The sequence below is a fragment of the Ursus arctos genome, unplaced genomic scaffold, assembly GCF_023065955.2.
Source record: "Ursus arctos isolate Adak ecotype North America unplaced genomic scaffold, UrsArc2.0 scaffold_9, whole genome shotgun sequence".
NCBI classification, from domain to species: Eukaryota; Metazoa; Chordata; class Mammalia; order Carnivora; family Ursidae; genus Ursus; species Ursus arctos.
Window position 1 is genome coordinate 33,100,064 of NW_026623111.1, and position 15,311 is coordinate 33,115,374.

The 15,311-nt window shown below is 42.4% G+C and overlaps 1 protein-coding gene across 32 annotated transcripts in view; it reads left to right on the forward strand.

Annotated features, from left to right (window-relative positions):
- The window catches only part of LIMCH1 (LIM and calponin homology domains 1), a 320,176-nt gene that overhangs the window by 221,553 nt on the left and 83,312 nt on the right, over window positions 1-15,311 (forward strand). For 28 of the 32 annotated variants that reach the window (XM_026508806.4, XM_048212070.2, XM_048212069.2 and 25 more), the window contains 3 exons: window positions 1,847-1,877; window positions 3,833-3,943; window positions 10,236-10,431. In XM_026508806.4, the coding sequence (XP_026364591.3) occupies window positions 1,847-1,877; window positions 3,833-3,943; window positions 10,236-10,431 (338 nt within the window). Of the gene's footprint in view, window positions 1-1,846; window positions 1,878-3,832; window positions 3,944-7,646; window positions 9,854-10,235; window positions 10,432-15,311 lie in introns of those variants that run through there. The other 4 variants (XM_048212080.2, XM_026508800.4, XM_026508802.4 and 1 more) reach the window with 4 other exon arrangements.

Below are 15,311 nucleotides of genomic sequence, written 5' to 3' on the forward strand. Positions count from 1 at the left end.
CTTACTTTATTTTTTTGAGAAGTAACTTTGAGTAGACTAAAAAAGAGGAAGAAAGGAAGGAAGGAAGGAAGGAAGGAAGGAAGGAAAGAAAGAAAGAAAGAAAGAAAGAAAGAAAGAAAGAAAGAAAGAAAGAAAGCAAGCTGCAAATGATTACTGCATGTGTAATTTTGTGAACTCTACCTGTAATGGATGCCAGACGACCTTGATGGGAAATGAGAGCATAATCCAGAAGGTCACACAGCAAGTATTATTCCAGGGAATTGAAGCAATTGGATGAAAATGAAGAAAGCCCTTGGATTGCTCCTGTATGTGTCTCTTGAAAAATTTGGAAGCATTTTCACATAATTGGTTGTTAGGTAGAAGTCATTCAACAAATATTCTGTGAGCTCCTACTATGTGCCAAGCATGATTTTTTTAGAACTGGGGCACAATTTTAGTCTATGAAGTTTTACTGTCAATGCAGAAAACGTTTTATGTTCCCTATTCTTATTTTTCATTAAAATTTCAAATCTTTCATAGATTTTTTTTCCTTTTCATCTGGGGTTTTTGTAAGTTAAAAAAATCCTGGGAAATATCTAAGCCGATAATGCCATGTTTTTTTTCTATTAAAAATGGTAAACTTGAAAACATTATCTTAATGAAATTCAAATTAGACCAGTGTTTCCTTCAATTCAAGTCCCTGTTGATGGGTTTATCTCCTTAGTATATACTACATTGTTTTCTATTCCCTGAAATCTCAATTGACTTAAAATTGTGCACCTAATCATTAGTATGTTCTTTGGGTCAGAATATGCAGCAATGGGGGCGCCTGGGTGGCTCAGTCAGTTAAGCATCCGACTCTTGGTTTCAGCTCAGGTCATTATCTCACGGTCATGGGGTTGAGCCCCATGTTGGGCTCTGTGCTCAGCGTGGTGTCTGCATCTGATTCTCTCTCCGTCTCCCTCCTGCTCGCTCTCTCTCTCAAAGGAATAAGTAAAATCTTAAAAAAAAAATTATGCAGCAACAAAGTAACTGGGGTCTAAATACTTGAAAGAATTCTTGACCGGTGTGTATAATAGAATTGCATTCTCCCTTCCTCCACTCCCCATCCCAACTGAAGTTCCCAGGGATAAAGAAATGCTTGTTTTGTTTTTCTTAGCATTTATTTGTTGACATGTTAAAGAAACCCTGGGATAATTTTGTAGAAACTTTTATAATTCACTGTATGAATATTTCAAAAGTACTACCAACTAGCTCTTTTTAATTTATAGTGTAAGAGTAAGCATTTATCTATTTTTAAGAATGCATGTGTATATTCGAACACAACACACACATCTTCCTGCTTGTGGCTCATTCCCAACACTAATTTATATCTGTAGCAGACAAGAACAAATATTTGGATAGCATTGCCTCTCCTATGTATCTTTTCGGGTCTATTTAATGAAGTAAGGTTTTAGACCTTTGTTAAAAGTACTAGCTGTATGAAGATTTTGGAAGTGTAGTAACATTTTGATTTGACGGCGGTCTATAACCAAAGCACAAATTCTACTTTAACAGTTGGGCTTCGAGGACACAAATACCAACGTCCCAGTTTTAGACGGAAGCCTTCATTTTCCAGATGTTACGAAGCATTCTTCTTTTTGTGGTGCACTTTGGAAATTTAATTCCATCTCGTCCTTGTACATTTGGTTCCCTAAACGATTTTCTTTAGTACCTGAAACCACTAATCATGGACCTTAGAAAAAATACTGCATTCTGCTGATTGCATCATATTCGTTACCTTCACGTACATCTTAGGGGTGTTTAGGGGATCATCACAAAGCAACTGCCGTTCTGACCAGATTTTCTTTTCCTTTTCCTTCAATAGGAGCCTTGATTACAGTAGGAAACTGAAAAATGTAAGTTTTGACTTCACTGAAAACGTTTTCCTTCTCGCTTTGATGGCTTCGGTGTAAAGTGCAGCTCCTGAGCTCAGCGCCCCTCGTGCACGTGCTCGGAAGAGTCCTCAGCCAACGAGGCTGGGTGCCTCTGATGAGACGGTCGATCACTGGGACAGAAACAAACTGTAGATGGGGCGGGCTCTGTAATTCACAAGGGCTCATCCTAGAAGGAAATAAATGAAAACTGGCGCTCTGTAATTCCCTTGCTCGAGCACGAGATGATCTGTCTCGGCACTAATATCAGGTCCTTTCTGTCAGTTGGCGCAGGTGGGCTTATTAAATAAAGCAGTTGGGCACATTTTTTTTAGGGAAAAGATCAGCGTAATATAAATCATGTTGACTGTCATGGGCCTGCACCTTTTCTATTTTTTTTCTTATTAATCTTTTGAGTTTTTATTAGTACTTCCCCCAAATCAACTTTTTGGAGTTGGACCTGCAAGTACGTTAGTGTTTTCTTATTTTAAGTTTAAACTGAGGAATGTAAAAAATGACCTTCTGTATATAAAGCTTAAAATTGGCTGTGACTGACCCCTCCTTTTTTTAATTTCCAGGGTGCTATTACATTTGATAGACATTTTCATTCTTGTCTTCCTTTTCTTCCTCTATACAACTAGGGATATGTGCCATTTTTCATCATGTGGTCTTAAACAAATCAGAAAGCCCATAATCTAAAACACAACACGGTTCAATGTTTCTCCTATTACACCTTCCAAAATGGCTCGTATTCCTAGCACACGTTAGTCATTTTACGGTCCTAGTTAACGTCCTGACATGTGAAATTGTCTCTTCTCTGGAAATTTATTTGTAAGCAATCAATGTTAAAAAAGACTCTCTGGGAGTCTTGAAGGATTCCTGAAGTGTGATCCTCCCACCGAGGTAGAAAACCGAATCACATCGTAGCATTGATACACACAACCATATTTTGGGCGTGTTGCCATGTGGAACCATGTCCACGTATCTTTCCTGGTCCAACAAGTGGAGAGGGGTACAGTCAGCACTTCCCCGCCTCATTGAAGCAGTAAGACCAAATGTGAAAATAAAATAATAGTCAGCTTTTCCGTGAGCTTCAGATCCAAAGAATTCAGCATTAAGGCGCTCACCTTCAGCCTTCTGGGCTTTATGAAAAAATCACTGTAAAGAACATTTGCTTTTGTGGATAGTTTCTTTAAAGACAGAAAAAAATGAACCAAGGACTGTAGCTTCAGACTATTGAATATTCATGGACATTCGTAAGCATCCAAGGTTATTTAATTGGCAGTAATTTTGTCCAGGCTAAAAATTTCCCATCTCTGAGGAATAGGAATCTAACTCTACCCCAAAGCTAGGTAGCTGAAGACGGTACTCTTCATTACATTGCTTTCTTCTGATTTCAGTTAGAGATATGTGGCGGTTCTTGTGCTGGGAACCACTCATTAACTGTGTCTCTGCTTTGAGCTTTTGCTATTGGTCTTAGCAGGACCTCTGTGCCCACAAGTAGGAACTGTAAGCCTTTAACAGCACTTCTCCCAAAAGGAATTGACAACCTGTTTCCCGCTCACCTGGGTAAAGATGCCAGAGTTTCTGAAAATTTTTACGTTCTAATTTTGGAACCTTTATTGCAGAAAAATGATTTTGGAGGATTTATTTTTCCATCTTGCTGTCTTAGAGATCATTTTCTTACAACCAAACTTCTCCTAAAACTGGAGCTTTATTTTAACTACCGAATCATGTTTGTGTTGACTGATAGAGCATTGGGTTCTTATTAAAATGATTTTACATTTAATGGATACCTCATGGATGGTGGTTTTTGTAAAAATCAGTGTGGCACATTCTCTCCTTCCTGCTTGCCTGTTAGTGGGGAATTACTGATTCCTTAGTTTAAAAGTCATTCCTGAGGGAAAATTCTCCTGCTCTCGTGCCTGGTTGTGTTTCAGGTATTAGTTACCATTTACTGGCTGGGGAAAGCAGCAAACAGTTCTGCGTCCTATAGCGGAACGACCCTGAACCTGAAGGAGTTCGAAGGCTTGCTGGCTCAGATGAGAAAGGTAATTTGACTTTCTTTCTTTATCCCAAGAGATTAGTGTAAGACGGGAAATCAACACATTTGCTCCTTTTTCTTTTTTTTAAGATTTTCTTTATTTATTTCAGAGACAGAGAGGGCAAGCATGAGCGGTGGGGAGGGGCAGAGGGAGAAGCAGACTTCCCTCTGAGCAGAGAACCCCAAGCAGGGTTCATCCCAGGACCCCGGGACCATGACCCAAGCCAAAGGCAGACGCTTAACCGAATGAGCCACCCGGGCGCCCCACATTTGCTTCTTTTTAAGATCCTAACAGTTCAGCGTGGTGAAATTGACCAGGCCAGAGAAGTCCTGCACTCAAAGAGAGGACTAGTTGTCTTACCAATGAGGTCTTTGCCTTGTGTGTCCCATACCTGCCTGAACTTTTATAGTCTTCAGAGAATGGAAGGTCTGAGTTCTCTCCAACTTTAATTCCAAAGGAGCAAATGCAATCCGTCAGTATGTGGCTTCGTTCCCCAGAGAGCTCTGCACTTGTTTTCTTGAGGGAATAACATCTGAATTAAACAATACAGTATTATACAAAAATGAAGACTTGCTCTGCATGTGTCCTAAAGGTCATTTTGCTTACCCGTCAGGGCCTTGGTGTGGGTGAGGTCACGTCCGTCAAGTTCTTGCCTGGCCATCCTCCCTGGACGGGCTCTGACAAATTAGAAGCATTCTCTCCAGAGATGGATATTTTATAGCCATTATATTTGGGTGACCTGGAAATTCGGAAAACATTTTTTATAGTATTTAAAGCTTTATTTGTTTATTTGGTCATAGGAAAGACTGGCCTAAGGTAGGAATTTGTCAAAGAAACAGTGGGATGTATTGTGTGTGCCTGCCTTTTTAAGGTTCAGCAGTGTACAGGAACTCATCCAAAGTGCTAGGATATGGGGCTGCCCGCGGGCCGGCCCACCCAGCCAGCCCAGTGAGTGGATGAGGCTGTTGTCACATCCGCGGGTTTTGGATAAGGTCCCTATTGTAGCACAAATAGTTCAGGCCTTGCCCTTCCTCATTTCTCTAACATGCAAACTGAAATGCACTAATGAGACCTTGAGAGACATTCCATGCTTTACAGACTTTCTTTTCATACTGAAAGCAAGAATGTGTTCGGCCTTTCTAATAATTTATCCTTCTTTCTTTAAATTAAGGATAATGGTCCTGATGGTTCTTCCCGTTTGGCTTGAGCTGGTCTGGCTCATGTATTTTGTAAATGGACAGAGCTTTCATATTGGTTGTTATGCATATAAACAAAGTCCTTTAATCTAAATTCCTTTAAAAATAAACTGAACACACCCACACAACACACCGTTTCTTACTTCTTACTCTCGTGGATCCTTTAATTTTTCACGTAACTCTATTCCTAGAGAAAGTACAAAGGTAGGGTTCCATCTGATTTGTGAAATTTAAATGCTTATTTTTTTATATTAAATTCCGATTTGAATAATGATACATGGGTCATCTCTTTTTTTTCTAAGATTTTATTTATTTATTTATTTGAGAGCGAGAGAGAAGGCACGAGTGGGGGGAGAAGCAAAGGGAGGGGTATAAGCAGACTCCACACTGAGCAGGGAGCCTGATGGGGGGCTCGATCCCATGACCCTGAGATCGTGACCTAAGCTGAAATTAAGAGGAGACAACTAGAATTGCTTCTGCATAAATTCCAAATAAATTTGGAATTAAAATGTTTTCTTTCACAAAGGAGACTAGCCAGAAATTTTTTATATTTGTTTTTCTAGTGAGACAAACGTATGTAAAAAATTATCAACTTGTAGGGCCGCCTGGGTGGCTCAGCCGGTTAAGCGCTTACGTTTGGCTCAGGTCACGATCTCAAGGTTCTGGGATCAAGCCCCATGTTGGGCTCTCTCTGCCTCTCTTCTCTGCTCATGCCCTTTCTCTCTCTCTCTCTGTCTCTCAAAAATAAATAAATAAAATCTTTTAAAAATTTTAAAAAATTGTCAATTTGCAAAGTAACACGTGTAGAGCCCTTAGCATAAGCATCTGGCACATAGCTGGTATTCATAGTAGGTTGCTGTTGCTATATACCAAAAAACGATCTCTGAAAGCATAGTGCCAATGGCCTTTCAGTGAGCCCAGCTATGTCAGAGGAGGTCTCCCAACCGAGGGGACACTGAACTGGAACAAAGGGGCATTACTGTGAGAATGTTGAGGTTGAAGGAAGAACCATGGGGACTAAGGTAGCCTTAGAATCTTGGGGACTAGAGCTGGAAAGTGAACAGTCTAGGTTCTTCCTTTTTATGCTTCTCTCCCATCTCTTCCTATCTCTCCTTGAGAATTCTTCGCATCAGGAAATATGGCCAACGGCATCTCTAGGATTACCTGCTTCTAGTTCCTTGCCCTGAAAGCAAGGGAATTCTTCCTTCTAGGCCCAGCTGTAAAATACCTAGGGGTGTCCTCTGCCCCAGTGTGGGTCCTATGCCTGAACCAGTGTCTGTGACCAGGGGTAACAGGTACCATGATTGGTCTAAGCCCTACCATTTTAGGAGGGGAGGGGTGTTAACTAGAACAAGGGGATAAAGACGGGGGATGTGATGGGCAAGAACAGAACTCTGCCGAAAATAGCAGCCAACATCAGCTTCTCTTCCCTTAACCTGCCTTATTTTTTCACGATACTTGCCACCCAACTTGTATTCATTTATCAGTTTTTCTGTTTATCTTTTGTCTTCCCTACTAGAACATAAGATCTGGGTATTTATTGACTTTGCAGAATGTTGTGTCCCCAGCATTAGGACCGTGTCTGACACATAGAAGATGCTCGGTAAATATCTGAGGGGTGAATAGCTTCCCCAACCAGAGTGTGGTAGGTGCAGCTGGGTCATCAAGCTGGAAAAGCAGAACCCGAACACTCCAGAATAGGATTTAGCCACTTTATAAATCACAAAGGAGGCAGAAAATGTTGAGTGGTAACACAGAAGCATCTGGAGTTTCTCAGATGCTGTAAGTCACCCGGCAACCTTAGCTGGTTCTCATTATCTCTGACGAAGAGGATAAGAAAAGGACAGATGAGTGAAATGATCCAAAAATACCATAGATGTTGATAGTTCTCACCACATTCGTGAACGTACATTTACTAGAAAAACTAGTGGTTAGACAGATTTGAGTCTTGTCTCCTGTCCCTAAAGTGCGCTCTGTAGAAGTCGGAATGCTCCTGGGATCCTGGATAAAAAGCATCGATGACATAAGTAGACCCCACGAAAGGGGAGTTTAGACTGTGCCACCCTTTGTGTTGGTTTATAGCTTTTGTTCTCCCCTAAAAGCTTAACTTTGGGTGACGTGCTGGAATCCAATAAAATTGCTCACCCAGCTGATGTCCACAGCTTTATTTCTGGCTGAAGAACCGGCTTATTGCCTCACCCTGAGGTTCCAAGGGACCAGGTTGGCCAAGGGTGACCACGGGTGGGCTGTTTTTCACTTTTCAAGCTGGCCATGCCTTTCAGCTTCCAGCTCTTGCTTGAGCCGCAGTTTTATTCTTGGCTTTCTACGCAGTCATGAACAGAATGGCTTTTCTGTTTTTCTTTCCCATAACAAGCTGTGAGAAAGCAGCTAGAGCTCCAAGAGACATGTTGACTTTTTCTTTCTTTCTTTCTGTTCTCTTGTGGTTTGTAGTAGGGGTGGGGAAGACGTTTGGGCCTTTGGAGGAGCATTTCTGATTATTATTATTATTTTCTTGAAAATCCGGTTTGTAATGCTGCGCCAAGCAGCTCATAAAATTGTGACATTTCTAGACATGACCAGTGGCCTAGCTCCGAGTGTCTGCCCTCCCTCATGGGAAACTGGGCCCAAGGCATCTATTTACGGGATAGAAATGGAGAAAGAGAGTGGAGAGGATCAGTGCATATTACAGTTGTGTCCTTAACGACATTCATAAATTCTGTATGATTGACATATTGACATTTACATACCCAAGTGAATACATGGAAGTAATTATAACCATAGCTAACACTTTCTGAGCACTTATGCATCAGGCATTCTTCTGAATGCTCTCTGTGTGTTAACATGTTTAACCCTCCCAGCAATCCTGTGAAATAGATGGTATCATTAGCTCCATTGAACAGATGAGAAAACAAATCAGGCGAGATGAAATAACTTGCCTAAGGTCATACAGATGACGAGAGGCAGAGGCAGGATTTAAACCCAGTCGGTGGAGCTTCCAAGACCATGCTCCTAACCTCCCCTCAGCTGCCTGTGTTTCGCAGTATTTATAGTTGGGTGGTGTAGACATAAACAGCATTTAGGAAAGGGGCATCATCCAGGTTAGCATCATTCACACAGTAAGGAGCCAGTGAGTGTCCCAGAGTTGGAAGAGGTGATGCTGGTTATGGCGACTATAACCACCCCAAAGTTGATCAAACGTTGGCAGGTTGTACCCTTTGGGATTTGGAGATGGAATCCTGTGTTGGAATCACAGTTTTGCTGCTCACTGTGTGACCTCAGTCAAGTTACTTAACCTCTCTGATTCTTATTTTCCTCTTCTCTAAAATGAGGACAATGCTAACCGCATCATTGTAGGGTTGTGAGGATTACATACATGTGCACACAGCATCAAATGTAGCCCTAGACACGTAGTAAGTACTCAGTAAGAGTGACCATGTTTTTAGCCATTTGGCCTATTCTTGGTGAATAAGTAACCCACGGTTTTAATTGCATTTCCAAAGAAATTAAGTACAAAACCATATCCAATTTAAATCTATACTTTTCAGTTAGTGGATGAGTTCTTCCTTTTGCAGCTAGTCAGGCCTGGCTTTTGTTCAAGTCCTGGTTAATTTTTGACCTACAAGTAAACTACCTTAATTTCCATAACTGGAATTTCTGCCTTCCTCTGGACGGTCAAGTGGGCTGCACTCACCCAGGCCATTTGACAGCGTATTCTTCCGGGGCCCCCTCTGTATGGAGGCTGCAGGGTGCTCCTCTCCATCCTGCCCTCCTCTCTCCCACTCCCCTCTCTCCAGGCAAAACCCGTATGTGCCTTGTGAATTCCAGCCACCCCAGGCCCCTCAAAATGCCTCCCGCTGGGAGGGTGCTGGAGAGAATTGATAAAAGCAGCTGGCAAAGGCCCGGGCTCCACTGGGCATCTTAGTTGGTTCAGGCGGTTTCCAAAATTGCTCCCGTGGCAAGAATATCTGTTTATTTTTCCTCTCTCTCGGGCATGTGGAGGGGACCTTCCTGAGCATCCCAGGACATCCCCAGGGTGACATTCCAGCCTTTGCAGATGAGAGCGTTCCCCTCTGCCGGCATCATCCACGGCCCGGATTTTAAGCGACAGTCTGGAGGAGATTAAATTGAGGTTTATCTTTGAGTGACCGGAGTTATTTTTGTTTTCGTCAGCGGGGACTATTGTAATTAATGCGAAGACACTGGCGGGAACAAGGCTTTTATTATAGTACGAGGGTGAGGACGGCTTTGACTGACCTTTCTGCTGCTGGGGTTTCAGTGTTTTAGTATGTGCTGCTCGCGCTGGAAAGAATTTATAATCACAGGCTGTCAAAGACAGCCATTGTTCTCACTGCTCTGAACATGTGGGTCCGCCACAAGTGCTTCCAGCTCCCCCAGCGCCAAGAGCTGGCCGAGAGCGAGAGCATGCCTGGATTCTTCTGAGGCATCAGGAAAAGCATTTTGCATATTTTTCATTGCCTTTTTTTTTTTTTTTTTTTAACTTTCTGCCTCAGAAAGACAGCTCCCTTTCAGAGCAGGAATTTCCCTTCAAGGTAGCAGGAGATGGAAGCATGCTGCTCCAGACTTTCCAGACCTGATTCTGCCGCACAAACAGACGCTGTGTGCATTTGCCAGCTCGCGTAAACGAGAGCAAGCGCACGGCCGAACCAGGGGCTCAGTCCACGACAGGCATGCAGCTATGGATTCCGAAAGACGGGTCAAGGTTAAGGTTTTTGGTGTTTAGTTTTGTTTGGGTCGGTCATTGTACTCCTGTGAATCCAAACTTAAGGAGCTTTTATTCTTAGTTCCTTCGATTTTTTTTTTTTTTTTTAAAGAACATGGTGGGATGTGCGTTGCTAGGATTTTGTTTTTATTTACTTATTTTTCGAAATGTGCACGACTTTCTGATCGGGAAAGTCGCGGCACGGAGGGTGGAAGGATGAAATGTTGGCTTGTAGGTGATAATCCGTGCCATAATTTTTTCCATACTGACAGCCACACGCGGGATCTTTGGAAGACCACCGGAGCCGGATTTTCCTGGTTAGCGTAGGCTCTCCGTCTGTGGCTGAAGTGTCTGTAATCCTTTTCGTTTTATTTTTGGACAGGAGACTGATGACATTGAGAGTCCTAAACGTAGTATCCGAGACAGTGGCTACATAGACTGCTGGGATTCTGAGCGCAGCGACTCCCTGTCTCCCCCTCGCCACGGCAGAGATGATTCCTTCGACAGCCTGGATTCCTTCGGCTCCCGCTCCCGGCAGACCCCTTCCCCAGATGTAGTCCTCAGGGGAAGCAGCGATGGTAGGTTGCAGCCTTCGCGCACTGCACCTCTTAGAATGAAACATTCCCAAGAGCTGCCTTGTCACCCGTGCACGGAAGGCGGGCTCCGTATCCACCCTGCTGGGACCCGGTAACTCTAAGCTGGGGGAAGAGAAGTGTTTCTTGTGTTGTTTTCGTGGTCCTTAGAATTTGCTTTGGCTTTGCCAGCAGTTTGAACATTGCCTCAGTGAGCCTATCTTCTCTTGGAAAATATGTTACATCATTCCTCCCTCGGTCTCAGTGAATCAAGGCGCTGTGCAGGCAGTTAGCTCATGAAGTGTGCTGAAGGTTTATGTGCTGTGGGTACGAGGAAGAGAAATGTGTGAGTACCGCACTGTAGACGTGAAAATGAATCAACTTCCAGCAAACTGGAAATGCACGACACACGCTTAGGAAGGTGCTGAAGCCTGGGAAACTTTAATTGGCAGGGTTTTGGCAATCTGTTCGATGCTTGTGATACCTGACCGTTTCCTGGAGCCGTGCGGGTGGCCCCCAGTGTACACAACCCAGACTGCCTGTTTGTTCTGAGTCTGGCTTTGATTTAAATCCCATGGATTTTATATCACCTGTAAGAAATGATCGTTTTTCCTTAAAAATGTGTGGTCATGCAACTTGATGTAAATTTAGTGCATATTTTCCAGAAGCTGTTATTTAAGTCACTTATCTCATACCTTTGTACTTTTAGGAAGGAAAGATGGCTGGGATCTGCATATATAAACTTGCAGAAAGGCACCAAGGCTGGTGGGGTTTTTTTTTTTTATTTGTTTCTATTTTTTTAATGCATTGCTTGATTGATGCTCATATTTCTAGAGACTTAAGGCTTCTCTCTGAGATGAAGATTCCCTTTTATGGCTGAAAGATCCCTTTCCGCTATAAATCTCTATCTAAAATCCTTGAGTATTTAATGTGCCTAGGTCCTGAATTAACTACTTGACACCTAGCATCTCATTTAGTCCTTAGCATAGATTATGAGATACAGTTTCTCACTTAGTCTCCCCACCCCCACCCCGGGCTGCGAGACATTCCTTATCTGTATTTCACAGATGAACCTTACAGAGGTTAAGTAATTGTCCTCAAGTTGGTAAGTGATAGATATCACTGTCATTAAGTAGTATAACAATGTTAGCCTCAAGACGTGTGAGTCCAAAACTTAAACTCTTAAACCTAATTTGCCGACAACTTTTGTTTACCTAATAAATTTTTTCAATTCTAGAATGACTGAATTAATGCTTTTGTTTAGTACTTAAGCTTTCCAACCAATAGATTAGCCCCAGGGCCTCATAGTGGGTGACTCCGAAAGAATCCCCTGGTGCATTGTGAGCTGCATGAAAAACATTTCTAAAATTGTGCATGACATCTTAAGGTACGACCCACAGCATTAGAAGTTACAGTACCAAGCATGTGACCTAACTGAGCTTGAATATAACCAAAAGGGAGATTTACTTTTACAGAACATATCTGAACCAGACTGTTTCATATTATTTTGATTGTTTTTTTTTAATTATTCTTCTTGTTCATCTTGTTTTTATAAGTGGTTTTATATTCTGTCACAGCTTCGAGGGCCTCAGAGTTTTATAACGAGCGACATCTTGAAGGGATGTGAGATGGTAATTACTAATATTGGACTAATGCGTGCTGAGACACAATTTCATTTACAACAATTAAGATTGATAAGCTAGAGTCTTTTTATAAATATTTTTCCATGTAAAGAATAATATGAAATTGAGCCTCACAGAACACCGTCCATGGAGGAGAGCACCCTACACACAGATTTCACCAAGCAGCCTGATACCTTCAGGCTTATGTTCTTGTAAATGGATCAAGACCTAATGAGATTTAAAACACACACACACACACACACACACACACACTTTTTTAAATCTGCCTTAAAAAAATAGTATATTATTCAAATGGATGTTGTATTTTATTAGAATTTATGGCGTTTTTTTAACCATGCTAACCAACAAGATTGCTAGTGATAAACACTTTCAAATGTAGAAGCACATTTTTTGTTAAGTCTTGAAAATTTATTTCCTAAGGACTCACAATCTGGTTAGAGAAAATCTTAGCGTAAAGTTCTCCAGTTCCATATTGGGTCAATATTTTAACATTATCGAGGCCCACGGACCCATTCAGTGGGGACAATCAAGAGCCACGCTCCTAAGAGGTGCCACGATTCTATGGGTTGCACCCGAGAGTTACCTGGCCGGGATGCTGTGGGTCCCTAGGGTGAGTTCAGCCAATCCGTCTTGCTACACGGGTGCGGGCCCCTCCCTCACCTCCCCTAGCATCCTCCTGAGGCCACTTAATGGACTTCGCTGATGAGGAAATACAAACCCTTCTACTCAGATGCGTTTAAAATTAAGAACAGGGTTTAGAAATATGATGTATTTTGTTAAATGAATATTCTTTTATAGAAAAGATGAGTTGAGAGAGAGAAATAAGGAATCAGAGAAATTAAAGTGTTAGAGGAAGATGAGAAAACCAAGGGCTAAGGGTGTATATGGCCAAAATATGGGGAAAAAAGAAAGTGCCCCCCCCCCCCCCAGTTACTGGAAGGGAGAGCAATGTAGCTCCCTGGAAAGGAAGGCTCGGACTTTGATAAAGTAATGTCATCATCATGATGTGCTGTATTGTCATTTCCTAACTTTGGGCATAAATAGCAAAGCCACCCTAGTATATATCTGTGTTTTGGGGATGAAGTCAAACTCTTTTGAAGTCCTGGCCTTCGATAAGAATCCTTGCATTTACCAAGGGTACCATACCAGCCACTTTCTAGGTGCTTGGCGCCATCTCCTTGAACCCTCACAACTACCTGGGAGAGCTGCGTTATCGTCCCCATGTGTCCGACAAGGACCCTGAGGTACGGAGGGTTTAAGTTTTGCAGAGCTACCCAGCTAGTAGGACAGAGTCTAAATTAAACCCTGGCCTCTAAGTCCAGACCCTGCCCTTCTTTCAATAGAGTCACTCTGCCTCAAGGCATCTGCAAATTAACTTTTCTTGACTGTCTGTTGAAGACACTGATCAAAGAGTAATTGTGGGAATGAAGAGGGTGATCTGTGTGTGTGAACCTATTTTGAGACTTTCACTAAGATTATTACAGATAATATGTTTTTAGATTCTGCACACAAAGAAGGTTCATAGATTCTAGGATTTGACATCAGAAAATGGAGACAGCTCTTAATTCATTACTAAGCCCTCGTAGTTGATTGAAGAATCATTTTCTTTCTTTCGTTTATTCAAGAAAGTGTAGTGCTTCCCCTAGTCAGGATGCTTTACGCAAAGGACATTTCTCCAATGTCACAGAGGAAGGAGTGTGTCACAGAGGAAGGAACTTTGGGCTGGAATCTGGAGAACAGAAATTGGGAGTCCTGGGCTGTTACATACCAGCCATGCAGAAGGAGTTCTTTCTGCCTTTCTGAGCCTCTGTTCCCACTTCTGTAAAATGGGGATGATATCATATCAGGAAACAAATCTAAGAGTTTGGCAAGGGAAGGTAGTGTTAGCATTTATTTATAAAACATTTCACAGGGGCCTCTAAATGTTTCTGGGACACTGAGAGAGACGGATACCGTTGATGAAAGACTTGGGGTGGGAAGGTGCTAAGTTATGAATCGAAAAGCAGCAAGTACTGAAACGGTCAAAACTTTGGAAGGGAGGCTGAAAGCAAGTGCCATGAATAATTCATGAACTGCATATTTCATCCGCAACAATGAACAACTTGTTTATGGTCAATGCTTTCAACTTGTAAAGTCTTTTAAAAGCCATTAAATCATTTAATCTCCAGGGCAAATCATTTCACTCCAATTTTTACAGAAGAGGACAGGCAAGTGTGATAGAACCAGCCTAGGAGACCACAGCTCACTAGTGACAGATCCGAAACTATGATGACATCAAGAGTAGTCAGCTTGTATCAAGCACTTACTCCGTACCAAGTACTGTACCAACGGTTTACATATATGCCTATGTAACTATCTCCTCCCAAAAGCCCTACGAAGTAGGTGGCGTTATCATCCTCACTTTGCAGATTGGGAAAACTGAGGCTTTGAGAGGTGACCTCACAACCGCAGAGTCTCCCAGCTAGTGAGTGGCAGAGCCCAAAACAAAGTGAGTCTGGCTTAAGACCCTGTACACTGCCCCCTCGGCCGGGCTGCCCCATCTCTTGACTCAGCTGAAGGCTCTTTTCACAAAGGTAAAGAAGTAAATTTTCTTTGCTCTCAGCGGAGTTGAATAGCCTATTCCTGATGCTGTCCTTGATGAGGAGTTTCCAGCCAGCTCCCACACGGCGGCTTCTGCAATGGTCGTGTTTGTTTTAATGACAGCTTCACTCTCATAGGTCTTACCAGTCGAGTGAGATGAGACACAGGACACAGGGATACAATATAGTTATTGGGGCTCTTGCCCCCAAAAAACTGGTTTGGCAACATTGAATTCTTTTGCATTGGCTGAAATGCTCTTTAAGCCAAACCAGTTCATTTACTCATCAGATAATTTGAGGATGCCCATTGGGTGCAAAGACGCTGTGATAAATGCTGTAATGATGTAAAGCCCTGGTTCTCAAATACAAGATTGAAAGGGTAATGTGCCCAAAGAAAAGAATTGATTGGGCCATGGGGTTCCCAGGAAGAAAAGATGGCCTCCAGCTAGGGCATCAGGAAGAGCTCCGATATGGAGGAAAATGCATTTATTATAACTCAAACCACTTCCTGAAAGGCAAACCCTTGGTCTAATCTAAACCTGCCACTTTCTGAACTCCTATTCTTCTTATCCGTCTTTGCTCCTCGATGATAACCTATATCCTTCAGGTGTTTCATAGATCGGTTAAAGGCGCGTCCAAGACAAAATGTCATTTTATAACATTT